Here is a 25,324-nt window from a genome sequence, read left to right as displayed (position 1 = left end):
TGCAGAATCATTTTAGGGCCAGTCACTTGCTTCCATGATGGTATGGCATGATGGCTAAGTATCTGCCTGTATTTCTCAGCCTTGAGGACACCATTTATTACACCATTGATCAGGCAAAGTTGAGGACTGTAGACAGTGGTTGGCCAAGGAAACTTAATACAGCAAATAAGACACACCATGCTATAACTCCCCTTCGACATCAGAAGATGTCCAGTAGTGCCATCAGCATAGAACTGGTAGAAACCATTGGGACCCAGGTACACCCATCTACTGGCCAGAAACTGTCTTCATTGACTGGGCAGAAATTGTCTTCATTGAAGAACTGCGACCAGGGGCGGACTGACCATTCCGCCACTTCAGGCACTGCCCGAGGGCCTTGGGCTACTAGGGGGTCCCATCAGGGCTGCCAGCCTCAGTAAAACCAGGGACAGTATGTAAAATTCTTTTTTTTATTTTTTTATATCTGTCTCTGAAATGTCTCTTCCCGACATCCTTTTGGTCTAAAAATCCCAAGATTATAGCTGCCCCACCTCTCCAATACCTTCTCAGCCAATAGAAACATGTCTGTGTATATTGTGATTTTATACTGTGATTATGTATACTGTGAGGCCCCATAATCTCTGATTGCCTGGGGGCCACATAATCTCCTATTGCCCTGGGGCCCCATGAGTTGTCAGTCCACCCCTGACTGCGACCAAACAAGTTGACCTCCAACGTGGAAACACGTCTAGTCTACTCAAATATGCACAAAAGCATATTTGGCTGTGGAAGGAGGCAGTTTGTTTGCCAAAGGGCTGGAAAGCTGTATAATGAGTGCTTGCAGTCAACATTGAAGGATGAGGGAGGTCTTTTCCAAGTTTGCATTTCTGCAAATGGAGTTGGAGATTTGGTCAGGATCAATGGTGTCCCAAATGCTATGAAATACAGGCGGATACTTATCCATCGTGCCATACCATCTAGGGGGTGTATAATTGGCCCCAAATTTATTCTGCAGCAGGGCAACGACCCCAAACAGGCAGCCCACTGAACCATCTTCAGCGTAAAGAAGAACAAGGAGTCCTGGAAGTGATGGTTTGGCCCTGAGAGCCCTGATCCTAACATCGTGTCTGTCTGGGATTACATGAAGAGACCGAAGGAGTTGAGGCAGCCTACATCCACAGAAGATCTGTGGTTGGTGTTCTATTCCTCTAGCTGTCCAGTGGCTACCAACATATTCTAATCCTTTCACCAGCTCTGGATCACAAATTTATTGGTGGCTAAACACCACGGATTTAATAATAAAAACATCTCCAGCTTTAAAGCTTCCACCTTTGTAAATGCAGGACGGGCTGAGTTGTGTTAAGGATTAGCTCTTTGGTGCCAGGGTATAATGACAGGTTTATGTATGATTACCATGCCTACAGCAACCTATCATTTATGTTTCCCTCTAAACGCCTGTGATGGGAGCCTGTATAAGCAGCATCCACATTTCCGCTGCTCCATCTTTCTCCCTATTGATCTCCCGTTCCACAAATGTTTTAGCTGCAGGCAACATCTGTCATAAAGGGCAGTGTTTATACCCCACATTACCTGACAGACATGTCAGATGCCTTTCATGAGCACCATTTTCAGGATATCTTTATATGCAGGTGCGACAAGGCTGTTGAAGAATTTCTTTAATAAATTGGATTAGGCGTGATTAAAGTATCTGAGGGTTTGTGTTCAAATTACAAGGAGCAGCAGTTAGAGCCTGTGACACTGGTATCACACGGTAATTGCCTGTTCTTTTCATTGAAAATAATCTCCCCTGCAGGCACACACAGACAGCCGAACAACTTTCACCACCATTGTTCCATGTTTTGCTGTTACAACAGTTTGGGGGATTTTTTTTCCTGGTCAGGGAGGGGGGATGAGCTGTAAAACCACACTCCTTATAATATTTGGATCGCTTCCAGGTAACTATAGAATGACATTGAGCTCCTTTTAAGTAGTTACATATCATAACCCCTTTAGCACTTTATAAAATTGTAATCCTTTCCGAAAATAAAAACACATTTGTGTGCAAATGCCTCAGTCTGCTGTGAGTGGGGTGCTTCCATAACTTCTACTGAACTTCTATCTGCGTAGGTCTGAACAAGGAAATACTTTATTCCCTACTGCCCAACTGGCAGCCCAGAGGCCACATGTGGCCCGTTGGCTCTTACTGTGCTGCCCTTGAGACCCCTGCACACAGTCTGATAGCCCACTCAGTCCAGTAAAGTAAACTATTGTAGGCTCCAACTAGCAGTTCCTGTAACGCCAGAACTGATCCTACTTGGGATCCCTGATGATGCCCATAGCAAATTATTGATATCTTATTTTATGCTAAAAAATAAATTCTGTGTAAGTGGTTATCTTCTACTGTCCCCACCATATTGTCCTGGGAAAACATAATTGATGCTGTGTTACCCCTATATAAGTTGAGGTATATCAATCGTGGATGTCCTTTGGAGTTTGATAAGGTCTAGCAACCATGGCTTTTCCAGTAGAAACTCTTGCCTAAGTATTGTTGGTATTGATCAGTCCTTTGGCTATAACTGAGAACCTTGATTATACCCGTTACTTGTACTGGATGTTTTTTCTCTATTGTATACATTGATGTAAGCTTGTGTTATGCCATGTCCACTGTTTTTCTTTTATTGTAATGTGTTCTACTCTTCTTTTTACTTAAAGACCGCCTACCGCAGATATACTGCGGCAGGGCGGCTTTATTACGTGAAACTACGTACCTGTTTATAATTTTGTGCAATAGACAGCAGGGGGGGGGGGGGGGGGGCGCGCTGATTATCCAGAGGGGCAGTGGGTCTGGTGAGGAGGCTGAATGGAAGCTGGCCTCACATGTGGTTTCCTGAGCGTGACCGCGTTCCCAGTTCCATTCCATGTTTGACTCCGTGCTGCTGGCCGATGGTGGATTCACAATCTATGGTGATTTCTTACTGGATGGTGACCTAACCTTCAGAGGTCAAATATATCTTCAATTTCAACATTGGTTTCTACCTAAACACTTGTGATTTCATTTCACCTGTTTGGACTGTTTTTTTGTTTTGTTTTTTCCCCTCATGCCTCATGGGTTTTTTATTCACAATGCTATTTCACGCGGGTTGCACCTAGCACTTTATTTATAATGTGTTATACTCACTGTTTGCATACTTGCACAATTTTCTAAAATATATACACACACACACAATATGGATTAGCGCTGCACTTAATATTCCCATTATCCAGTCAGTTTGTCTGATTTGTAGTGTTTGCTGCTTTTCCTAATCTGTTGAGTAGCGGCATGCACATTTTTGAGATTTAGATACATCATAGTGAGAGCTGATTGAAAGGAAGGGATACACCACCTTTCACACACAGCACATTGGAACAGTGCTGAGGCTGTCAATCAAAAACGATGCTGTTCCCTGTCACCATTTTTCTCTTGGTGTCAGGGAAACACATCAGAAGTGATTCATGCTGATAGCCTAGGAATGAGGCAATGAACAGAAATTACACTTAGTTCTCTGTATTAAGACAAGCATACACTATGGAAGGATATGCTTTGCTCATATTTTATGTCTGAGGTTTACGACCACTTTAATAAAGAAGCCAAGTGTTGCAAAACTGATTATAGTTAGGTTGAAGTTCTCTAATGTGCTAGATCCATTAGGTAGCCCAGGCATGCCAGGGCTGTAGATGAGAAGCAGTCAAAGTGGAAAACAGACTAGAGCATTGGTGAACCTTGGCACCCCAGATGTTTTGGAACTACATTTGCCATGATGCTCATGCACTCTGCAGTGTAGATGAGCATCATGGGAAATGTAGTTCCAAAACATCTGGGGTGCCAAGGTTCACCATCACTGGACTAGAGCATAATTTAGGCCCCCCCCCCTCCCCATGGGTCAGCACACCCAAGGCTAATGTTAAGCATGTTGTACCAGTGGGGTCCAGAGGATCCCAGATGTAAATAAGAATGTACAAAGCAAGGTGGTCCCAGTAGGAACAAAGGTCTTTGTGCTGGTTTATCCATGGGGGCCCAGAAAAGAAAAATACTGAGGTACAGGAGTAGGATATAGAGCCCAGTAAAAGTTTGGTGTCTGATAACCGCTATAAACTGGGTATAATATCCCAAAGAAAAAGCAAAAGCACTTAACATGAAAACAAAAGCAAGGAGTGTATTGCACAGAGTGGCATCACCTGAGTAATCCAAAACCATGGTAGTTGGCATATGCAGGGCGGTAAACTTGCTGGGCTAATTGGCCTTTGCCGGTGGGATGAAAAACTTCAGAGCTCAGGCGCACCAAAGTCTGAGTCTGGAAAAGTGAGGCATGCAAAGATGGAGCTTTCCAGACTTTTGGTAATCCTTGGTCCAAGGGAAAGCCGTTAAGAGGCTTGAGAAGCAGGTTCCTGAGCAGAGGCTTGCGAAGAGGTCAAGTGTGTAGGCTACTGGAAGTTGAGCTCTCTAAAGCAGGCATAGATATCTTCGGATGTTTGAAGCTGATATGACTTGTTTGAAGGGAAGCTCCATCATTTGATGCCTGCAGCATGAAGAATCGTGAGGTAAAGATGGAGGCCATTTAAGTATAGTGTAGCGGGCGAAAGTCCCTGTAGAGATCATAGGGATGACCCTGGAAAGACAGATGTGAAGAGTCTCTTGCAGCTTGAAGAAGCCGCTCCCACAGGCAAAACAATTGGAGTTTAACTATGGTATCCCGCAGTGAGCCTTCAGGTCTCCTGGGACCAAAGTCGCAGTGAACCTAGTCCATCTCTCAGCTGTCAGCATCTTGTGCCTGCTCCTCAAAGAGGGCTGTGATGGAGCCTTGGAGGTCTTCTATAGTGTCAGGGTGGGCTCAGTTTTCATAGTCCTCTAACTGATCCCTGAGGGAGGACAGCTCGTTCTGTGCATGTTTCAGATCTTGTTCTTGGCCATCTACAACTGTTGTAGCCTACTCCATACTCCACTCTAAAGAGGCTGTATAGTGGCCCAATTTGTGGATCTTGCTCTGGAGTTTCCTCATGATGGAGGTGGAGGCTTTCGCCAGCTGTTCCCAAATAATGGCCCAAACCTGCATGAACATTGTGAGTCTTGGAGATCAGAGAGATGCTCCAGAAAGGGATTCTGCCTGTGCTCTTGACAACTCGGCCTTTGTTCAGCTGGGAGCCAACTTGGTTAAAGTATGGGAGGCCCGAGAGGCCGTGGAGTGAATGCAGCGCTTGGTAGAGCGGGTGCATTATATTAGTATGTTGGGGGGGCTATTCCAAATGAATAGCACTGTAACAACATTGCGTGTGTTACCACAGCGTAATCGTGTGAACTTGCCTTTAGACAACCCAGTTATTTGCGCTGCTTTACAGAGTTCATGGCTTATGCCTCAAAGGATCTTGCAGTGTAATGTCCCTACTAAAAACCCACAGACCTACCAGTATGTTTTTGGAAAAAAGCCTGGACAAACACAGGGAGAGCCATGAGGATGGTATCCCTGAAAGGGGCTTATTCCTGGACCCCTTCCACTGAAAAACAAACTTGTTAACCATATCGTCACTACATTGCTAGTCTTATGAACTCATAATATCCCTTTGTTGAGATAAACAAATGATAATATTTGTGTAAAGGGGGTCCAAATAAATTAGGGTGTGTTGGTACTTGCTGGATACAGTATAGCAGGAATTCCCGGATCCGCACTCTATAACAAGATCAAAAGTTAATTTATATATATTTTCAAAGTCAAGTAACTTTTTTTCCGTAAGATCAACCTATAAGTCCTGTAAGACTCCAGGGTGTTGAATAATCTCTTAATGCACACTCTATTGCATGTTATTCCTTGTTTGTGGATCAAAAGGGAACCGCTAAGCAGCACTTTGATCCGCTCCTGCTAAAAAGTACAATCTGCTGGGAGATGTGAGCATAATTGTCATTCATGTTCCAGAATTGCGACGTACAGCAAAACAGGCCTGTTTTGATCCCTGAACACTGCAGGAAAATATTTTACAGTTGAGTAAGGAGATGAAAGACTGGCATTTACCAACAGAGAAGAAATACTTTGTGTACATATTTGTGAGCAACATTTATGCCATTCAAAACTTTTTCAAATTTAAGCTGTTTGACTGGAGTCCACATCGAGAATGCCGCAGATTAGGTAGGATAGGCATGTTATTAACAGTAAATTCTGTTAATATTACTCATATACTAATTTTGAAAAGGCTCTTGTACTATAATAAACTTCTCATCCGTACATTACAGGACACTGGTTGAGTATTCAGGTAGATAGGGCTATGCTGCTGCCTTCAGTGATTGAAACAGCATAGTATAACCTTTTTCCACCCTCAGCATCCCAGCGTTATGACGTTTTTTTGTGTTTGTCTAAGATTTCTCTCCATTTTTTGACTGTCATCCTAAAGGTCCCCTTAAGGGACAGCCGGCTTCTCCTTCCATTATCTCTAGGTGGTTTATCATCAGACATTATGAACTGAAAGACGGGGTTCCCCCTTTCCTGTCAAGGCGCACTCCACTACATTAGTAGTGTTTCTCCGATTCACAACGCTAATCCCACAAGATCAAAAGTGGCAGCAGGTTTCCCTGGATCTAGGCTAAACCCTATACTAGCTCCGTATGGGTTGGCAGGCCCTGGAACTCTATTCTGTGCTCCCTCTGGCCAGAGGAAAGGGGCAACTGCACTGGACATTTGTTTCCACCTGTAAGCCCTTGTATACACGGTCGGAGATTCCGACGGAATGTGTCCGATCGGACCGTTTTGTCGGATATTTCGACTGTGTGTGGTCTACATCGGACTGTTTCCGTTGGAGTATCCGACGGACCAAGTTTTCCAACTTGTTTGTAAAATATTCTGACAAAATGCTCCGATCGGACATACTCCGATCATGTGTGGAGCATTCCGATCGGACAAAGTGCCACGCATGCTCAGATCAAATTCCTACACCAAAGCTATTGGCTACCAGCGTGAACGTAGTCCCGTCTTAACGAAATAACGTCATCACGTCAGGTTTTCCGACAACTTTGTCCGACCATGTGTATGCAACAGTTTCGGACGAAATCCGATGGATTAGGTTGTCGGAATCTCCGACCGTGTGTACAAGGGCTAAGATGATGAACTTGTGCCACCACACATACTATAGAGCAGGGGTAGGGAACCTCGGCTCTCCAGCTGTTTTGAAATTACAAATCCCATTACGCCTCTGCCTCTAGCAGTCATGTTGGGGTCTTTCAATGTCTCATGGGAGTTGTAGTTTCAAAACAGCTGGAGAGCCAAGGTTCCCTACCCCTGCTATAGAGGTTCCATATGCTCTGATCGCCTTTTAAGTGCATTGGACTTACTCTTTTAATAGATTTTCATGTGTTTTAATACTACATTTTTGTGCTTTCTTGTGACACTCCCTCCCAAAATCTCTCTGCTGCCTCCTCATTACCCATCTCCACAAGGGCATACAGGCGTCTGCAATGCTGTGGAGGAACTCCTAAATCAGGGCATTATTGCCATTATCCCAGAAGGGGAACATTTATAAAGGTTCTACTCAGACCTGTTCACTGATCCAAAAGCCAACTGGAACATTTGTAAGCTTGAATTTAAAGGGCCTCGATTTCATCATGTGGGTAACAGAATTCTGCATAGAATAAACAAGATCTGTCATTGCCTCCCTAAAATTGGGAAATTTACTGGCCTCTGTGGACATAAAGGATGCTTATCTACTCTTCTTGCATTTTGATGTGGTCACATGGTACTACCCGTTTGTGAACCTCCCCTTTTGGCTGTCCGCTGCACCTTGGGTTTTCACCAGCCCCTGTGTTTGCCCTGCTTCACTTACAGGGAATTTCCATTTTAAGATACCTGGAGGACCACCTCCTTCAGGAATAGTCAGCTCAGGCATTGTCTGCTAATGAGGTTCAGATGGGTTCTGAACCTCCAGATGTCAATGCTCAAACCAAGGCTTAGATGACCCAAGCCTCCTCCTGGATACAGTCCAGGAGCCATCCCTCCTTCCACTTTTCTACAGGGATGTCTTGGATTTGATGGTAGCCTCATTTGAGGCGATTTCCTGTGCCCAATTCCACTCCGGGCTATTTCAACTCAACAACAGCTCAACTTGTGGAGCAAGAAGGCTCATTCCTAGGGCCAGTTGATTCACCTGGTGCTGCGAACCCGCTTAGTTTAGATCACAGCCAGTGAGCAAGGAGGAGAGAGTGGGGGCGGGGCCGAGCCACACTCCTCATTTCAAATGGATACACAGAGCAGCGGCTTAGGAGTGAGCCTGCTCAGATGCCCACATAGCAACCTGCTTGCTTTAAAGGCACTTGGCAGGGGCCAGGAGCAGGGGACTTGAGAAAAGGAGGTTTGGGGCTGCTCTGTGCGAAACATCTGCACAGAGCAGGTAGGACATGTTTGTTATTTTTATTTAATCTGCCTTTAATATCACTTTAAAGTAGTATTAAAAACCCAAACCAAAAATGTATTATATTGCAACTTCTCAATCATTTACATGTGGTGGTGTATTTTCAGCTGGTGATCTGGCTGGTAACACACCTCCTGTATTAGAGTGCCCCCACTCTGGATAAAAGGAGCACAGACACCAGATACAGCAGCATTGTCAGTCTTGGGGCGGGGGGGGGGGGGGGGGGTTGAATTTACTAGCAGATTTAAATACACTAACAAATTGAAGCCAAAGGCCAGTTAATTCTTCATAAGTAGTTACAGCAATGTTTTCCTTTTGGGATAGGATAATGTGTCTACATCTAAGCTGTTTATTGTAAGCACCCCCATCACTGTTAAGGGTTTTGTCTTAACCCTGTAACTGCTGCATCTGCAGGACAGCTTGTTCTGTTAAAAAAGAACAGGCTTGCTGGCAGGATTACCAGGTGAAAATGAAAGAAGGCCTAAAAAAGAAAGCAAAGCCACCACAACGAAGAATTGGTAAGCTGCAATTGGTTGCTACGGGTTCCTGCACTTGGCATTCTGTTTTACTGTATAAAATAAGGCAGAAATTGCTATTATTGTGCTTGGCTCTATGACGGTCTTGACGACACTGGAGTTATGGTACTTAGACTCCCAGGTTTTTCTTATTATTATCCCCATCATGGATAATTGTTTTCCAGCTAAATACAGTGCTGTGTTAATTGAGTCAAATGAAGGAAAATGGACCTGACTGGGCCAGTAAGTTAATAACTTGTATATAAATGAATGATAGAGCGCTGACGGTGGGAACGTCTTGCTCCCTAAACTAAAATGTTGGCATTAAGGCCAATTGGAGGGTGAGAGAACATAGAGTATAATTACATTCAGTGATGCATGTAGAAAACCAAAAGGCTTAATACAGCATAGACAAATATAAGAACAAATACAGTATGTGTAATGCAACTGTGCCCTGGGCTAAGTTAAAGTGGAGGGCCACCCTGAAAAAAAAAAAAATATTAAAAATTACAAAAAAAATCTAAAAAAAAAAAAAAATTAAAAACATTTTTTTTTTTACTTACCAGAAGTGCCTGTTGCTAGGCACATAATCCTAATCTTCCTCTTCCTCCTCCGCGGAGATCTTCTTTCTTCTCTCCTCCGTGCGGCGTCTTCTGGGTAATGGGTCGCGCTGTGTTCTGGGAACTGTGTGTTCCAGAACACAGCGCGTCCCATTCACAAAGCGCTGCGTGACTCGCGCATGCGCAGTAGGAAACGGGCAGTGAAGCCATAAGGCTCCACTGCCTGTTTCCCTTACAAGGAATGGCGGCTCCGAGAGCCGAGGGACGGGTCGGCCTCGGGCGGCCGACATCGCCGGTGCCCTGGACAGGTAAGTGGGCTGATTAAGTCAGCAGCTGCAGTGTTTGCAGCTGCTGACTTTTTTTTTTTTTTTAAACGGCCCTGCGCTTTAAGCGGATAGTACAGTGCCTTGCGAAAGTATTCGGCCCCCTTGAACTTTTCAACCTTTTGCCACGTTTCAGGCTTCAAATGAAATCTATTGGATTTTTGAAACTTTTTTTAACTAATAAAAAAATGAAAAGTGGGGCATGCAAAATTATTCGGCCCCCTTGCGTTAATACTTTGTAGAGCCACCTTTTGCTGTGATTACAGTTGCAAGTCGCTTGGGATATGTCTCTATCAGTTTTGCACATCGAGAGACTGAAATTCTTGCCCATTCTTCCTTGCAAAACAGCTCGAGCTCAGTGAGGTTGGATGGAGAGCATTAGTGAACAGCAGTTTTCAGCTTTCCACAGATTCTCGATTGGATTCAGGTCTGGACTTTGACTTGGCCATTCTAACACCTGGATATGTTTATTTGTGAACCATTCCTTTGTAGATTTTGCTGTATGTTTGGGATCATTGTCTTGTTGGAAGATAAATCTCCGTCCCAGTTTCAGGTCTTTTGCAGACTCCAACAGGTTTTCATCCAGAATGGTCCTGTATTTGGCTGCATCCATCCTCCCCTCAATTTTAACCATCTTCCTTGTCCCTGCTGAAGAAAAGCAGGCCCAAACCATGATGCTGCCACCACCATGTTTGACAGTGGGGATGGTGTGTTAAGGGTGATGAGCTGTGTTGCTTTTACGCCAAACATATCGTTTTGCATTGTGGGCAAAAAGTTTGATTTTGGTTTCATCTGACCAGAGCACCTTCTTCCACATGTTTGGTGTGTCTCCCAGGTGGCTTGTGGCAAACTTTAGACCAGACTTTTTATGGATATCTTTGAGAAATGGCTTTCTTCTTGCCACTCTTCCATAAAGGCCAGATTTGTGCAGTGTACGACTGATTGTTGTCCTATGGACAGACTCTCCCACCTCAGCTGTAGTTCTCTGCAGTTCATCCAGAGTGATCATGGGCCTCTTGGCTGCATCTCTGATCAGTCTTCTCCTTGTCTGAGCTGAAACTTTAGAGGGACGGCCAGGTCTTGGTAGATTTTCAGTGGTCTGATACTCCTTCCATTTCAAAATGATCGCTTGCACAGTGTTTCTTGGGATGTTTAAAGCTTGGGAAATCTTTTTGTATCCAAATCCGGCTTTAAACTTCTCCAACAGTATTACGGACCTGCCTGGTGTGTTCCTTGGTCTTCATGATGCTCTCTGCGCTTTCAACAGAACCCTGAGACTATCACAGAGCAGGTGCATTTATACAAAGACTTGATTACACACAGGTGGATTCTATTTATCACCATCAGTCATTTAGGACAACATTGGATCATTCAGAGATCCTCGGTGAACTTCTGGAGTGAGTTTGCTGCACTGAAAGTAAAGGGGCCAAATAATTTTGCACGCACCACTTTTCAGTTTTTTATTATTTAGTTTAAAATATCCAATAGATTTTGTTCCACTTCACAATTGTGTCCCACTTGTTGGTGATTCTTCACAAAAAATTTAAATTTTATATCTTTATGTTTGAAGCCTGAAATGTGGCAAAAGGTTGAAAAGTTCAAGGGGGCCGAATACTTTCGCAAGGCACTGTAGGTAACACTTATTTTACTGGGATTGGAATTTGTTGTATGTATTTTTATTGCTATGAATAATGTGTTTAAAGATCTCTAAATCCAATAATAAAAGATGTATATATTGGTATATATTGCAGCTTATCAGTCCTAAATGTAGTGGCTGTATTAGCTTTCTTTTTTTCAGGCTAAACATTTTTCAGCAAGTACCTGTTAATCTTCCCAGAAATGAAATGTCCTTGTCAATTCATGTCACCTGGGCAAACGATGTAAAACAATGTTATATACCTTATGCAAGCTACTACTATTTCTACTACTATTGAAATGGAAATGAAGAGTGGAAGACGTGTTTAAATCCAGCCATGGCCCTCTCTGTAGATGCAGTATGGTGAGTGAGCCTAGTCTTCCAGACATGGGAAGAAATACAGGTGCATCATCTAAGGACTGGTAAGCTGCAATACATTTTTCTTGAGGGGTGGCACCAGTGATCAGCAGATTGCGGGTGCAAACTCAGGCTCCTGCAAGACTGTCCATGTAGCTGTCTGCTCATACTTTGTACGGGCAGGCAGTTACTGTATGACACAAAGCATCAATGGACTACCTAGAGTGCTCATCAGCGCCCTGGTAGTTCATTGAGAACTACTACACGTCATCAGCTGCAATGTCAACAGAGCCCATCCTGTGTAAAAGGGGCCTATGGTGGGTGCTGCCTGTTAATCACAGACTGAAGGCGGGGAGGTGACCTGGCTGTATTGATTACCAGCAGTAAAGAAAAGCCAGGACCCCAGGCTGACAGTACTGTCTTATAGGGTATATATTTATCAAGGCTACAAGGAAGGAAATACAAATCCTTTGACAGGTAGAAGAGCTCCATGATACGTGTTTGGGCGGTGTATTAAGCCGTTAACTTGGAGTTTACTTTTAAGATTGTCATTATTTAAATGTAATTTTCTCGCAGTTTTTTTGTGTAATACCTATTGATTCTCTTTATTGTCTTTTACAGAAAATATCACAAAGGAACTGAAGTGCGCCTGAAGCTTATTGACCTGGAGTTGACTTCGAGGTTCCTTGGAGCTGTTACAGATACGACTTTGCTCGAAGCAGATGCTGTTCTATTAGGAATACTGCAGCAAAAAACACAAGAGTAGAAATAAATAATAAAGTATTATGAATATTTCCTGTTTAAAGTGTGTCTGTGGGATTGAATATCTGTAACTGCTGGGCAGTCGTTTAGGTATTTTATGTGGTCATCCAAAGCTTTAAAAGGTCAGTCCACTCAACACTCATATATTTTAGTCCTGTATGATTTGCTAAGAGAAACCAGAGACAACCCCCAGATGGACAAATAAGAAAATGGACTATCTCGATACCCACAGACTACATAACATTTTTTATAGTATAAAGTAGATTTTATTGATACAAATTGTATGCTTTTCTGATGGACTTGCATATTTCGAGGACTTAATTGGTGAGATTTTCTGTCTCTCTTCTCTACTGCCATGTAGAATTAGACTGAAATAGCCTCCTTCTGCATTCTCAGTAATGTGAAATCAAGACTTTCAACGGAAGTGCTTAGACCCTGCTAATGGTTGTGTGTCAGATCTTTCAACAAGAAAGATGGATAGAGTTGTAATGTACAGAAAGTAAAGTGGAAATATCAAATAAGGTGGACTGGACCTTTTAACTTTTTCATGATTTTAGCATAATCATTTTTTTTCCTGCTGAACACATACTGTGTGTGTGTGTGTGTGTGTGTGTGTGTGTGTGTATATATACAAACACACACACACACAGTATCTCACAAAAGTGAATGCACCCCTCACATTTTTGTAAATCATTTATTATATCTTTTCATGTGACAACACTGAAGAAATGACACTTTGCTACAATGTAACGTAGTGAGTGTACAGATTGGATAACAGTATACATTTTCTGTCCCCGCAAAATAAATAACTCCACACACAGCCATTAATGTCTAAACTGCTGGCAACAAAGGTAAGTACACCCTACGTGAAAAATGTTCAAATTGGGCGCAATTAGCCATTTTCTCTCCCTGGTGTCATGTGACTCGTTAGTGTTACAAAGTATCAGGAGTCAATGGGGAGCAGGTGTGTTAAATTTGGTGTCATCGCGCTCACTCTTTCACTGGAAGTACAACATGCCACCTCATGGCAAAGAACTCTCTTAGAATCAGAAAAAAGGAATTGATACTCTACATAAAGATGGCCTAGACCAGTGATGGCGAACCTTGGCACCCCAGATGTTTTGGAACTACATTTCCCATGATGCTCAGGCACTCTGCAATGTAGCTGAGCATCATGGGAAATGTAGTTCCAAAACATCTGGGGTGCCAAGGTTCGCCATCACTGGCCTAGACTATAAGAAGATTGCCAAGACCCTGAAACTGAGCTGCAGCACAGTGGCCAAGACCATACAGCGGTTTAACAGGACAGGTTCCACTCAGAACAGGCCTCGCCATGGTCAACCAAAGAAGTTGAGTGCACGTGCTCAGCATCCTATCCAGAGGTTGTCTTTTGGGAAATGGATGTATGAGTGCTGCCAGCATTGTTGCAGAGGTTGAAGGGGTGGAGGGTCAGCCTGTCAGTGCTCACACCATACACCACACACTGCATCAGATTTGGTCTGCATGGCTGTAATCCCAGAAGGAAGCCTCCTCTAAAGATGATAAAAAGTCCACAAACTGTTTGCTGAAGACAAGCAGACTAAGGACATGGATTACTGGAATCATGTCCTGTGGTCTGATGAGACCAAGATAAACATATTTGGTTCAGATGGTGTGAAGCGTGTGTGGTGGCAACCAGGTGAGGAGTACAAACACAAGTGTGTTTTTGCCTACAGACAAGCATGGTGGTGGGAGTGTCATGGTCTGGGGCTGCAAGAGTGCTGCAGGCACTGGGGAGCTACAGTTCATTGAGGGAACCATGAATGCCAACATGTACTGTGACATTCTAAAGCAGAGCATGATCCCCTCCCTTTGGAGACTGGGCTGCAGGGCAGTATTCCAACATAACGATCCCAAACACACCTCCAAGATGACCACTGTCTTGCTAAAGAAGCTCAGGGTAAAGATGGACTGGTCAAGCATGTCTCCAGACCTAAACCTTATTGAGCAATTTGTGGGGCATCCTCAAACGGAAGGTGGAGGAGCGCAAGGTCTATAACACCCACCAGCTCCGTGATGTTGACATGAAGGCATGGATGAGGACTCCAGTGGCAACCTGTGACGCTCTGGTGAACTCCACACCCAAGAGGGTGGTTAAGGCAGTGTTGGAAAATAATGGTGGCCACACAAAATATTGACACATTGGGCCCAATTTGGACATGTTCACGTAGGTGTGTACTCACTTTTGTTGCCAGCGGTTTAGACCTTAATGGCTGTGTGTTGAGTTATTTTGAGGGGACAGCAAATTTACACTGTTATATAAGCTGTACACTTACTACTTTACATTGTAGAAAAGTGTCTTTCCTGCAGTGTTGTCACATGAAAAGATAGAATAAAATATTTACAAAAAATCTGAGGGGTGTACTCACTTTTGTGAGATACTGTAGATATGTGTATGTATATATATATATATAAATACGAAAAGTCTTTACACTGGCTTAGATTTTTCTAATTTTGGGAGAACTACTTGGCCAGTTTTTAATTTATATAGGGGAAGGTGACAAGTTCTAATGGCTGTCGAAAGCACTCCGTATGACAAAGCTGTTCTGTAATTTCAGTGAGCAGGGCCTGATCCTTCACTGCTCTATGTAGAACTTTGAATAGTCTCAGGAGTGCATCACTGTAAGGCACACACAATGTTTTGCCAACTCGGGCATTGGCGCCATTCAGAGAATGCATTGCATTTTCTGAATGAATGCATGAAGTGTTCTCTAAATGGACACGATGGGAAAGTGTGGCGCCACCGCTCCTCCTCGCTACCTTGTCCAGTCAGAATGCTTGGGTGGTGGAAAGGACCAAAAAAAACTATTTTATGGGTAAGAAAACCTACACCGTGCATAAGCAGTCTAAGACCCCTTTCACAGTGGGACGTTTTTTACAGGTGCTTTAGCGTTAAAAAAAAGCACTTGTAAAGCACTTGAAAGAAGCCTTATCTGCAATCCCAATGTGAACGTCCAAGTGCTTTAAGAGCCCTTTCACACTGCTAGTGCCCAAAAAACGCTTGTAAAACGCCGCTTAAACTAGCAGCATTTTACCAGCGTTTTACGAGTGGCCAAATAAAGGGTTAAAAGTGCCCACAAAGCTCCGCTGCCAAAAGCACTTTGCAGGCACTTCCCATTGATTTCAATGGGAAGGGGCGCTTTAGGAGCAGTGTATTCACCTCTCCAAAAGCACTGCAAAGAAGCTGCTTGCAGGAATTTGTTGGACACCCTGCCAACGCAGCGCCTCAGTGTGAAAGCACTCGGGCTTTCACATTGGGATTGCAGTTGAGGCTTCTTTCAGGCGCTTTGCAGGTGCTTTTTTTTTTTTTTAATGCTAAGACGCCTGAAAAATGCCCCAGTGTGAATGGGGTCTAAATGTCACCCAGTTAGGGTTTTAGATCTGCTTTCAAGCAAAGATATTAAACCTTGATTTCCATAAGGCTAAGGACTGTTAGAGATTTGTGTTTTTACAAATGCATTGCTTATTCACTAACATTGCATTTAATGCACCATTCTGCTTGATGGGACATCTCAGTAGACGTCTGTTTTCCTTTGTTAATCATACCTTACCTGTTGCTGTTCCTGTACGAATAAGCTGCAGGTCTGTACTTTGAGGTCAATAGATCACACAATCCATAATTACCTTAATTGGTTTATCTAATTGGTGATTTTTTTTAAACCACTGCTAACAAATATTCATGGTGAGAAACAGCTGGACGAAGTGTCCCATCCCCGGTGTCGTCTGTTCTATAAATATACTGACAAGGATTTACAGAGGAAAAGCAATTAGAGGAGGAAATTCCAGGTGGAAAATATTGTGATGGGAATTCTTATCGCACCTTCAGCCATAAAACCCCTCAGGATGCGAGTGTCTGGTATTTGCAGCACATGGTCATTTTTTTGGACTGGTAAATGACTAGGAACGATCCTCAACTTATCCTACCTTAAGTATATTGAATAGGGGTGCATATATTCATAATCTATTAAATCATTTGTTATTAATATTAAGTGGTTGTAGATATTACCACCTATGGACATCTATAATGGGAACCATCGTTCCATGATTTTTCCATGTGTGATTTATGTAGCTTTGCTACACTCGTAGCTTTTTTTTCTGCCGCGTTGTTGATAGCAGTAGAATGAGTGAACAGGAAGTCTGCAGCTTTACAAGAGAAGCACGCAATGGTGATGCCATGCACTCATAGGAAAGGGCTTAAATAACTTGGTTCAAGTTTTGCAACCAATAAAATTACACACATAGTCTAAATTTCGTATTCACAACTTATTAGTCAGTAGGTTTAATTTACTAATGGCAAATAGGCTGTTCACTTTGTTGGGTAATTTAAACTTTGTAAGAGAATTTTCCCTTACGTTAGTGAATGATGTGAACACTATATTCACTATGCACAGATTACCCAATCACAAGCAAATGAAAAAAAATGGATTTTTCTTTGCACATGATTAGCAGATGGTTGTCCAGAGATATTCACCAAGTGCCTTTAGTAAATCAACCCCAGTGATTGAAGCCAACACAACAACATGACAGCCAGGAAGCTTGCATATCCTAATCATAAACTACTGTGTAAGAAATAATCCAAAGTAGTTCTAATAAAAGGATAACAGCAGTCTCTCCTTCAAAAAACCTAATTATAGAAAAAAAAATCAAAAACCAATAGTGACCTCCACAATACATAATAAAAATGTCAATGTTGCAATGTCTAAAATATACACTGGGTCACAGTCATGCCATGACTCACACACTTGGCTGGCTGATATATATATGAGAATAGGGTACAGAATAACTCAAGTGTTCCATCAAGACCTAGGAAACAGCTGTACGGGTAACCACACAGCTGACATCTAGGCTGAATAAATTGACCCAATCGAAACAACTGATGTCACTTAAGGAGTGGTACTTCTGTATCGCCTGCTGTCCATTCAGACATGAAGGGCAATTTTATTAGGAAGCCCCAAATACACCTGGATAATATGTGACAATAGAACAGTTCTTAGTCCATGTAATTCGAGCAGTAAGTTCTGAAATTCAGTAGTCAAAAGAGAAGCAGGTAGGTAAAGCAGCAGCAGGAGGCAAAAGTGCAGTTTATAGTGGCATAAGCAGATAATTCTTTAGTGCTATGGCAGCCAAAGGAAGATCATATCTTACAGGGCATGACGCAAACTAATTCAAACAGAGCTTCTCCTGAGTCACAGCAGTAGGAATCCACCACAGTAATGCAGGCAAGCAATCGTATGAGATGAGAACTCCGTAATAGCAATTTCAGAATGACGATCCTGTTGAACATACACATGACCACCTCACGCCAATGCATCCAATGGATCACCAACTGAACTCTCATTATGTAGGAGCTGGGGCATATGGCCACCACTTATCCTAATTGTGCAGTACAGGACACAAATTTTGATATTCATAGACCTAGTTTATAGCCAGGTGCCACAGATAAAGCTTTGCTGGGCACCTCCCTTACAGAGAAATTAATCTTTGCTTTAACTAGTTTAATTTTCATTTGAATTCTTTAATCAACGTCTCACTGCCTTCTAATGCAACAAAAGAAGCAGTGCATCAGGATCAATGTTACTTCAGTAAAACTATGGAAGCCACACTTGAACCCCACACAATGGGGACGACCTGTAATGTTGCTTTGGGCACTGGATCCTTCTTGGCCGCTCACCTTGGCACTTAGTGCAATGCATATTGTTAATCGCAGGAGGCTTTACAGGTCCATGGCCATGGTCCATCCTTATGGAACCCAGACCCGGTAGTCCCCACGAGAGATATGCCCACTGTAATGGGTATAGCCTGTACCCAAGTAACAAGAAAAATCCAGAATTTGCTGCACTTCAATACTTTGACTCTTCTTCTAAAATCACAGTTGATGTTTTCCTTTCACTGGAGCACAATCCTAATTTTTAACAATAGTCTCTGCTTTCAATTCTAGCTCTATCTCAGGCACACTACAAGCTGCCTATCTGACCAAGGTGTATTTTCTGCAACCATGTCAGAATTTTTCGGACAACTAATGGCCTTAATATAGCCATCCCTGTTCAAAGCAAAAAAAAGTATAAAGCCTCCTCATTAAGAGGAATGAAGGACCCAGCATCAGTGTTGGATGGAAGCTGGAGAAGGTTTCTCAGCCTTTCATGCACCTGATGTTATGGCTTCACTCAATATGCTTGCTAATGTTTATGTGCTCACTTCTGTACACAAAAACCTTGGCATTGTTGCACTTGGTTCACCCCTCTAAAAATCATTGCGGATCTCTTTCCAGTGGAAAAAGAGGTGGTGGTCTGTTACGTTAGTAGACCCTGCCATCTTGGTCTTAAAGGGGTTGTAAAGGTTTATTTTCGAAATAGGTTCCTTTAAGCTAGTGCATTGTTGGTTCACTTACCTTTTCCTTCGATTTTCCTTCTAAATGTTTTTTTTCTTTGTCTGAATTTCCCACTTCATGTTCCTCAGTAAGCTGTTCATTAAGCTGTTCTGGCTGACTAAACACCGCTCGGATGATGGTGTGAAGTTTACTGAGGAGAAACAGGAAGTGAGAAATTCAGACAAAGAAAAAAATCATTTAGAAGGGAAATCAAAGGAAAAGTTAGTGAACCAACAATGCACTAGCTTAAAGGAACCTATTTAGAAAATAAAAAAACGAAGCTTTACAACCCCTTTAAACATCTTACTGTGTCTACAGGAGTAGTTTCTTTATTTAAAAATTCTGTGGGCAGAAATTTGAGTAACTTTTAAAACTTGCTGGCCCGGCTCTGCAACCGGCTATTGTTGCCAATTATTTTTTGTCAGATCGTACTGGATCTGACCTTTGAAGATTGAACCTTGTTGGAGCACTTGTAGACACTGCCCTCTGTCTTACGCTTTTGTATTCATGCCTAAGAAAAAGTCATCTCACAGATCTACAGAATGGCCCTCATTTCTATCCATATGCGCAGAATCTAAAAGCTAAAAACCTGGTCAGCTGAAGCTGCTTGCGTGCAATGCTTCACAAGTATGCCCTTTGAAGGAGGATGTCTATTTGGTTTCTACAATGGAAGTTTCATAAACCTCACTCTTCTGGGACTTCTACCTCCTCTAAAAGAAGAGTACCCTATCGCTCTCTTGGTACCTCATCATCAAAGCCCAAATTCGGCCCTTTCTTTTGATGCAAGGTGTGGAACATTACAACTACCATGTCCACCCCAAAACCCTTCTCACAATGAAGGGGCACCCTCACACCTAAGAGTAGGGGATGTTTGTCACAGTTTGTCTTTCTCTGGGTCCTAGACATCCCAGACCTGTGGGTTTAATTAGTGGTTTCAAATGGGCATAAAATAGAGTTCAAAACTCTACCCCCTCATGATATTTTTTCTCATAAAACAAACCAAATCTTCTCAAGGATAGCCAGATTTGCAGATCGCATTGAAACATATCTTGGCCCAGGGAGTCGTTCTTCGGTTCCTGTGGAGGACAGGTTCAAGGAATTCTATTCAAACCTGTTCACATTGCCAAAACCCAAAAGGAGTATTTATCCTATGCTGGACCTACAATCCCTAAACAAGTCCCTTCACATCCCAAAGTTTTACATGGAATCTGAAAGGTCAGTCACACCTCTCTGAGACAAAGGGAATTCTTAGCATCAGTAGTCATCCAAGGTGCTTATTTTCATATTTCTATTTAACTACTTCATTAGTGCTTCCTGCACTTCGCAAAAGGAGATCAACCCTTTTAATTTGTGCACTGCCATCTGGGCTTTCCTCTGCACCCAGAGTGTTCACAAAGGTACTTGCACCTTTGTATGTGCCTCTCTGGCCAAGCAAGAAATGGCATAGCTTGGTGGATTTCTAATCCAGCCTTAACGTGGAAATAATTTCTACCACACTCATGGAGGGTGAAAACAAATGTCAACTTTTCAGCCTGGGGAGAAGTGTTCTGTATTGATATGGCTATCTGCTTACCACCTATGTAAGTTGCCAGTTGGCTTTCAATAAACCCGTTCAGGTCCGCCTGTCAGTTATTCAGGCCGCCCTGAACAGACGCTGCATTCACCTCTATGGAGCTACGGATGTCAGTGGTGACATGTCCGCTGACATCTGATCCGCTAAATGCAGACGGATGGAAACCCTATTTTCTATCCGTCTGGTGGATCGAATGAAAACGGACAAGCGGTCCATTTTCATCTGATCCCCCATAGAGTTGAGCAGGGCATAGTGAGCAGGGACAGACCTGTCATCCGCCAGCTCATCGGAGGTCGATCCCTGCTGAGCAAGCGGAGTCAGTCAAAAATGAACATCCCTGTGTGAAAGAGGCCTGAGATTTGCATACTAATGAAATTATGGGCTCACCATTTATGGGTTCTTTACTCCCTGGACTTTTAGTCTGCCATTAGGGAATATCCAACTTTTCAGTGACAGTCAATTATTTGTTTCACATATTTAATCTTAAAGTGGTTCTAAAGTCAGAAGGTTTTTTTTTTTATCTTAATGCATTCTATGCATTAAGATAAAAAAGCTTCTGTGTGCAGCAGCCCCCCAATACTTTTCTGAGCCCCATCTTAATCAAACGATGTTGCACACTGGCTGAGACACAGCAGCAGGGTACCATTGGCTCATGCCGCTGTCAATCAAAGCCAGTGAGAGAGGGACGGGGCCCAGCTGCTGCTCTGTGTCTGAATGGGGGGGGGGGGGGGGGCAGGAGGGAAAGGCCAAGAGTCCAGACGAGGAACCTGAGACTAAAGAGGATCTGGGCTGCTCTGTTCAAAACCATTGCAGAGAGCAGGCAGTATGACATGTTTTGTTTTTTTCATTTAAAAATAACAGACTTTAGTATCACTTTAACCCCTTACGGACTGCCCGCTGTCATTATACATCAGCAGTTTGAAGAGAAATATTGTTATGGCTGCAGCTAGCTGCCATATCCCGGGCGGTCCGATTTTACATGAAAGTGGTCTCGGCGGTGGATTCGCCGCAAGATCACTTTTATCAGAGGCAATACTCCAGTTATGAGATGCTTACTGGAGTCATCGGTAGTGGCAGAGACTATCGCGTCCGCTCTCTTCTGAGCCAGGATGCCGAGTGAGGGGAAGATGGCCCCCGCTCGGCTCAATAGCATTGGAGGGTGGAAGCGACATAAAAATGTCACTTCCGCCCAATGCTCTTAAAGGGGATTTATTTTTTAGTTTTTCGTTTTTTGCATTTTAGTCTAAATATGAGATCTGAGGTCTTTTTGACCCCAGATCTCACATTTAAGAGGTCCCGTCATGCTTTTCTATCTATTTTTTCTTGTAATAGGAATAAAAGTGACCCAATTTATTTTTTTTTTTTTTTTAAAGGACAGTGTCAAAATAAAAAGTTAAGTTAATAAGAAAAAAAAAATGAACGCGCCCCGTCGAATTTGCAAGCCGAAGCGAGCGCATATACGTAAGTCGCACCCGTATATGAAAATCACACATGAGGTATCGCCGTAATCGTTAGAGTGAGAGTAATAATTCTAGCCAAAGACCTCCTCTCTAACTCAAAGACTGGTAACCTGTAGATCTATGGAGATTTTTTAGAGTAAAATTTTGTCACCATTCCATTATTAAATTATCAATTTAGTCAGCATAACAACATCTTTCGCAACATAAAAAAATTGAGCTAACTTTACTGTTCTCTTATTTTTTCATTCAAAAAAGTGTATTTTTCACAAATAAATTGCACTCGTAAGACAACTACGCAAATGCCGTTCAGGTGACCCCCTGAAATGCCACATTTGGCATGTAATTTTTTGGGGGGAAAGAGCGGGTACCCTGTTTTTACGGACACCCAGCTCCCACTTCCTCCCCTGGCTCCGTATCGCCGGAAGGAAGTTCACCTCTCCCTCCCTGCAATCTTCTGGGACACATCACAGGTCCCAAAAGGTTGCCTGGCCAGTCACAGCTTGCAGCGTGGCTCGCGCCCATCTGCGAAGCCACAGCCGGGCGCCCACAGTTAGAAACTTGAGGCGGTTCAGTTCGCATTGTAGCGCTTTACAAGTTTCTCATTCATTCAGAATGCCGGCGCCTCGGAGAGGAGAGGGAGAGGAGCGAGGCTTCCTGCACCCACATCGCTGGACCATGGGACAAGTGAGTGTCTGATTATTAAAAGTCAGCAGCTACCTTTTTTTGTAGCTGCTGACTTTTAAATGGGTGGAACTCTGCTTTAAATGCCAATCAGATCCCAACTTGGAGCCACTGGTTTCAATCTCCTTCCTGCCTCCGTTTTTGGTAGACTGTAATGTAGAGTCCACCCTAGAATATTTTGTGTCACTGCCCCTCCTGCAAAGCCGTCACAAGACTTCCACCTTCCTCTAGATGAATTTTACATGGATTGTGTTTTGTTTTCTTGAAGAACATGCTGTAGGCCCACAGTGCCATCTTTGGCTTTGTAGCAGCCATTGATTCCTTGAAGATATTTTCACTTAAATTTAAAATGAGATTCATTTTGGGGTTAGTTGGCCATTAGCCATGACATTTCCAAAAATCATTAAGGCTTTAAGCATTTCTAGAATGACATACTGGGGGTTATTTACGAAAAGGCAAATCCACTTTGCACTGCAAGTACACTTGGAGGGGGTAGATCTAAAATGAGGGGAAGCTCTGCTGTTTTTATCATCCAATCATGGGCAAGCTAAAATGCTGTTTTTTATTTTCCTTGCATGTCCTCCTCGGATTTACAGCGACTTTACTTCCAAGTGCACTTGCAGTGCAAAATAGATTTTCCTTTAGTAACTAACCCCGACCGTATCTGCCTCCCCTACTTGGTTCCTCACAAAATTCATATTATGAATATAAGTATTTTTTTGAGCTGTCACTTTTTCATTTATTGCAAGTAACATTCAATTTTCCTCGCGAGGCTTTTGAAAGTTCAGGTTGTGTATCCAATCTAGCTCTGCGCGTAGGTTCTTAAGTAAGGTTAAATAACTTCTCATGGGAAGCGGCTGGCTGTGTTTTGGGTGCGAGAAATGTAAATAGCAGCTTCACGTTATCCACTTGTGTCCCCTCCATCTCTACAGGGGTTAGAGAGCAGTCTGTGATATCCCGCTCGGAGCCACACTCTCCATGTACACTCACTTCGGCAGGAGAGAAGTTTCATTTACAGACTCGCTGGCTTTGGTAAATAGAGGAGGGGGGTCTCCCCTTCCCCAATTAGTGTTGCAACTTGTCCAGATCAATGTCGGGTTAAACTGAGCTGCCCACTCAAGTGGTGGGCGTTGCATTTATTAGAGAGATGGTGGGAGCAAAGAAGGGGGCTCCTTCTCTTTCAACAGGCTGGATTCTTTCAGCTGAACTGCAGTGTGCAGGAATTCTTGTGTGAAAAACAACTGGCACAATGCTTCAGTCCTAACCTCCTCACCCCTGACGGCATGGGAAAGTGCACTGCTCAGCTGTAAGTTCTAGAAAGGCTGCTCTAGTCATGAGAAATGTTGATAAAATGTGAAGGAGAGACTTCCCTCCTAGGCACATGTCATAGTGCTTGTCAACCAGCTTAATTGGGGAAATTAGACTTGCCTTTAACGATGAAAGCCTGGGCGCCGCTAGAGTGTCAGAAGCCACCCCTGGGCCAGAGTGTTAGCCTTACGGCTGACCTAAAAGAGAAAAACACTATCTATCTATCTATCTATCTATCTATCTATCTATCTATCTATCTATCTATCTATCTCTTCTAATCTCATCTATCTATCTATCTCTTCTAATCTCATCTATCTATCTATCTATCTATCTCTTCTAATCTCATCTATCTCTTCTAATCTCATCTATCTATCTATCTCTTCTAATCTCATCTATCTATCTATCTATCTATCTATCTATCTATCTATCTATCTATCTATCTATCTATCTCTTCTAATCTTATCTATCTATCCACCCACTCACCAGCCACTTTATTAGGTACACCTGTTCAATTTCTTGGTAACACAAATTGCTAATCAGCCAATCACATGCCAGCTACTCAATGCATTTAAAGCGGTAGTAAACCCGCAATTTATTTTTTTATTTTTTTAAACCTGCAAAGCAAAAGGCATAATGAGTTAGTATGCACCGCATACTAGCTCATTATGAAATACTTACCTTAGAACGAGGCCCCGACATCTCGCCCGATCCACGCCGAGGGAGCCGACATGCTCCCTCGGCGTCTCTTCCGGGTATCGCGGCTCCGGCGCTGTGAGTGGCCGGAGCCGCGATATCGTCACTCCCGCGCATGCGCGCGGGAGATTTCAATCCGGCCGGGCGAGTGCTGCCGGATTTTCACGGAGAGAACCCCCTTGTGCGCATGCGCCGCTGCAGTCAGCGGCGCATACCGAGGGGAATATCTCCTAAACCGTACAGGTTTAGGAGATATTTTTTTTTTACCTACAGGTAAGCCTTATTATAGGCTTTCCTGTAGGTAAAAGTTAAAAAAGTGGGTATACAACCACTTTAAACGTCTAGACGTGGTGAAGATGACTTGCTTGAAGTTCAAACCGAGCATCAAAATGGGGAAGAGATTTAAGTGGAATTTGAACGTGGCATGGTTGTTGGTGCCAGACGAACTGGTGTGAGTATTTCAAAAACTGCTGGGATTTTTACCCACGGACACCATTAGGGTTTACAGAGAATGGTTTGAAAAAGAGAAAATATCCAGTGAGCGGAAGTTGTGTGGAGGAAAATGACCTGTTGATGTCAGAGGAGAATGGGTTTGAGATGATAAAAAGGCAACAGTAACTCAAATAATCACTCTAGCCAAGGTATGC

General features: G+C 43.1%; 1 protein-coding gene across 1 annotated transcript in view; it reads left to right on the top strand.

Annotated features, from left to right (window-relative positions):
* TPD52 (tumor protein D52) overlaps nucleotides 1-12,586 on the top strand; it is a 305,089-nt gene extending 292,503 nt beyond the window's left edge. Inside the window, exon 7 of the mRNA XM_077492924.1 lies at nucleotides 12,416-12,586. Within this exon, the coding sequence (XP_077349050.1) occupies nucleotides 12,416-12,560 (145 nt within the window). The 3' untranslated portion in view covers nucleotides 12,561-12,586. The remainder of the gene's footprint in view (nucleotides 1-12,415) is intronic.
* Nucleotides 12,587-25,324: the final 12,738 nt, after the last annotated feature.

This window comes from Lithobates pipiens, unplaced genomic scaffold (genome assembly GCF_037356315.1).
Source record: "Lithobates pipiens isolate NorthernLeopardFrog02 unplaced genomic scaffold, aLitPip1_a1.2 Scaffold_19, whole genome shotgun sequence".
In the NCBI taxonomy this organism is placed as follows: domain Eukaryota; kingdom Metazoa; phylum Chordata; class Amphibia; order Anura; family Ranidae; genus Lithobates; species Lithobates pipiens.
The sequence above is the reverse complement of the archived record's forward strand: the minus strand, read 5'-3'. Positions and strand labels throughout refer to the sequence as shown.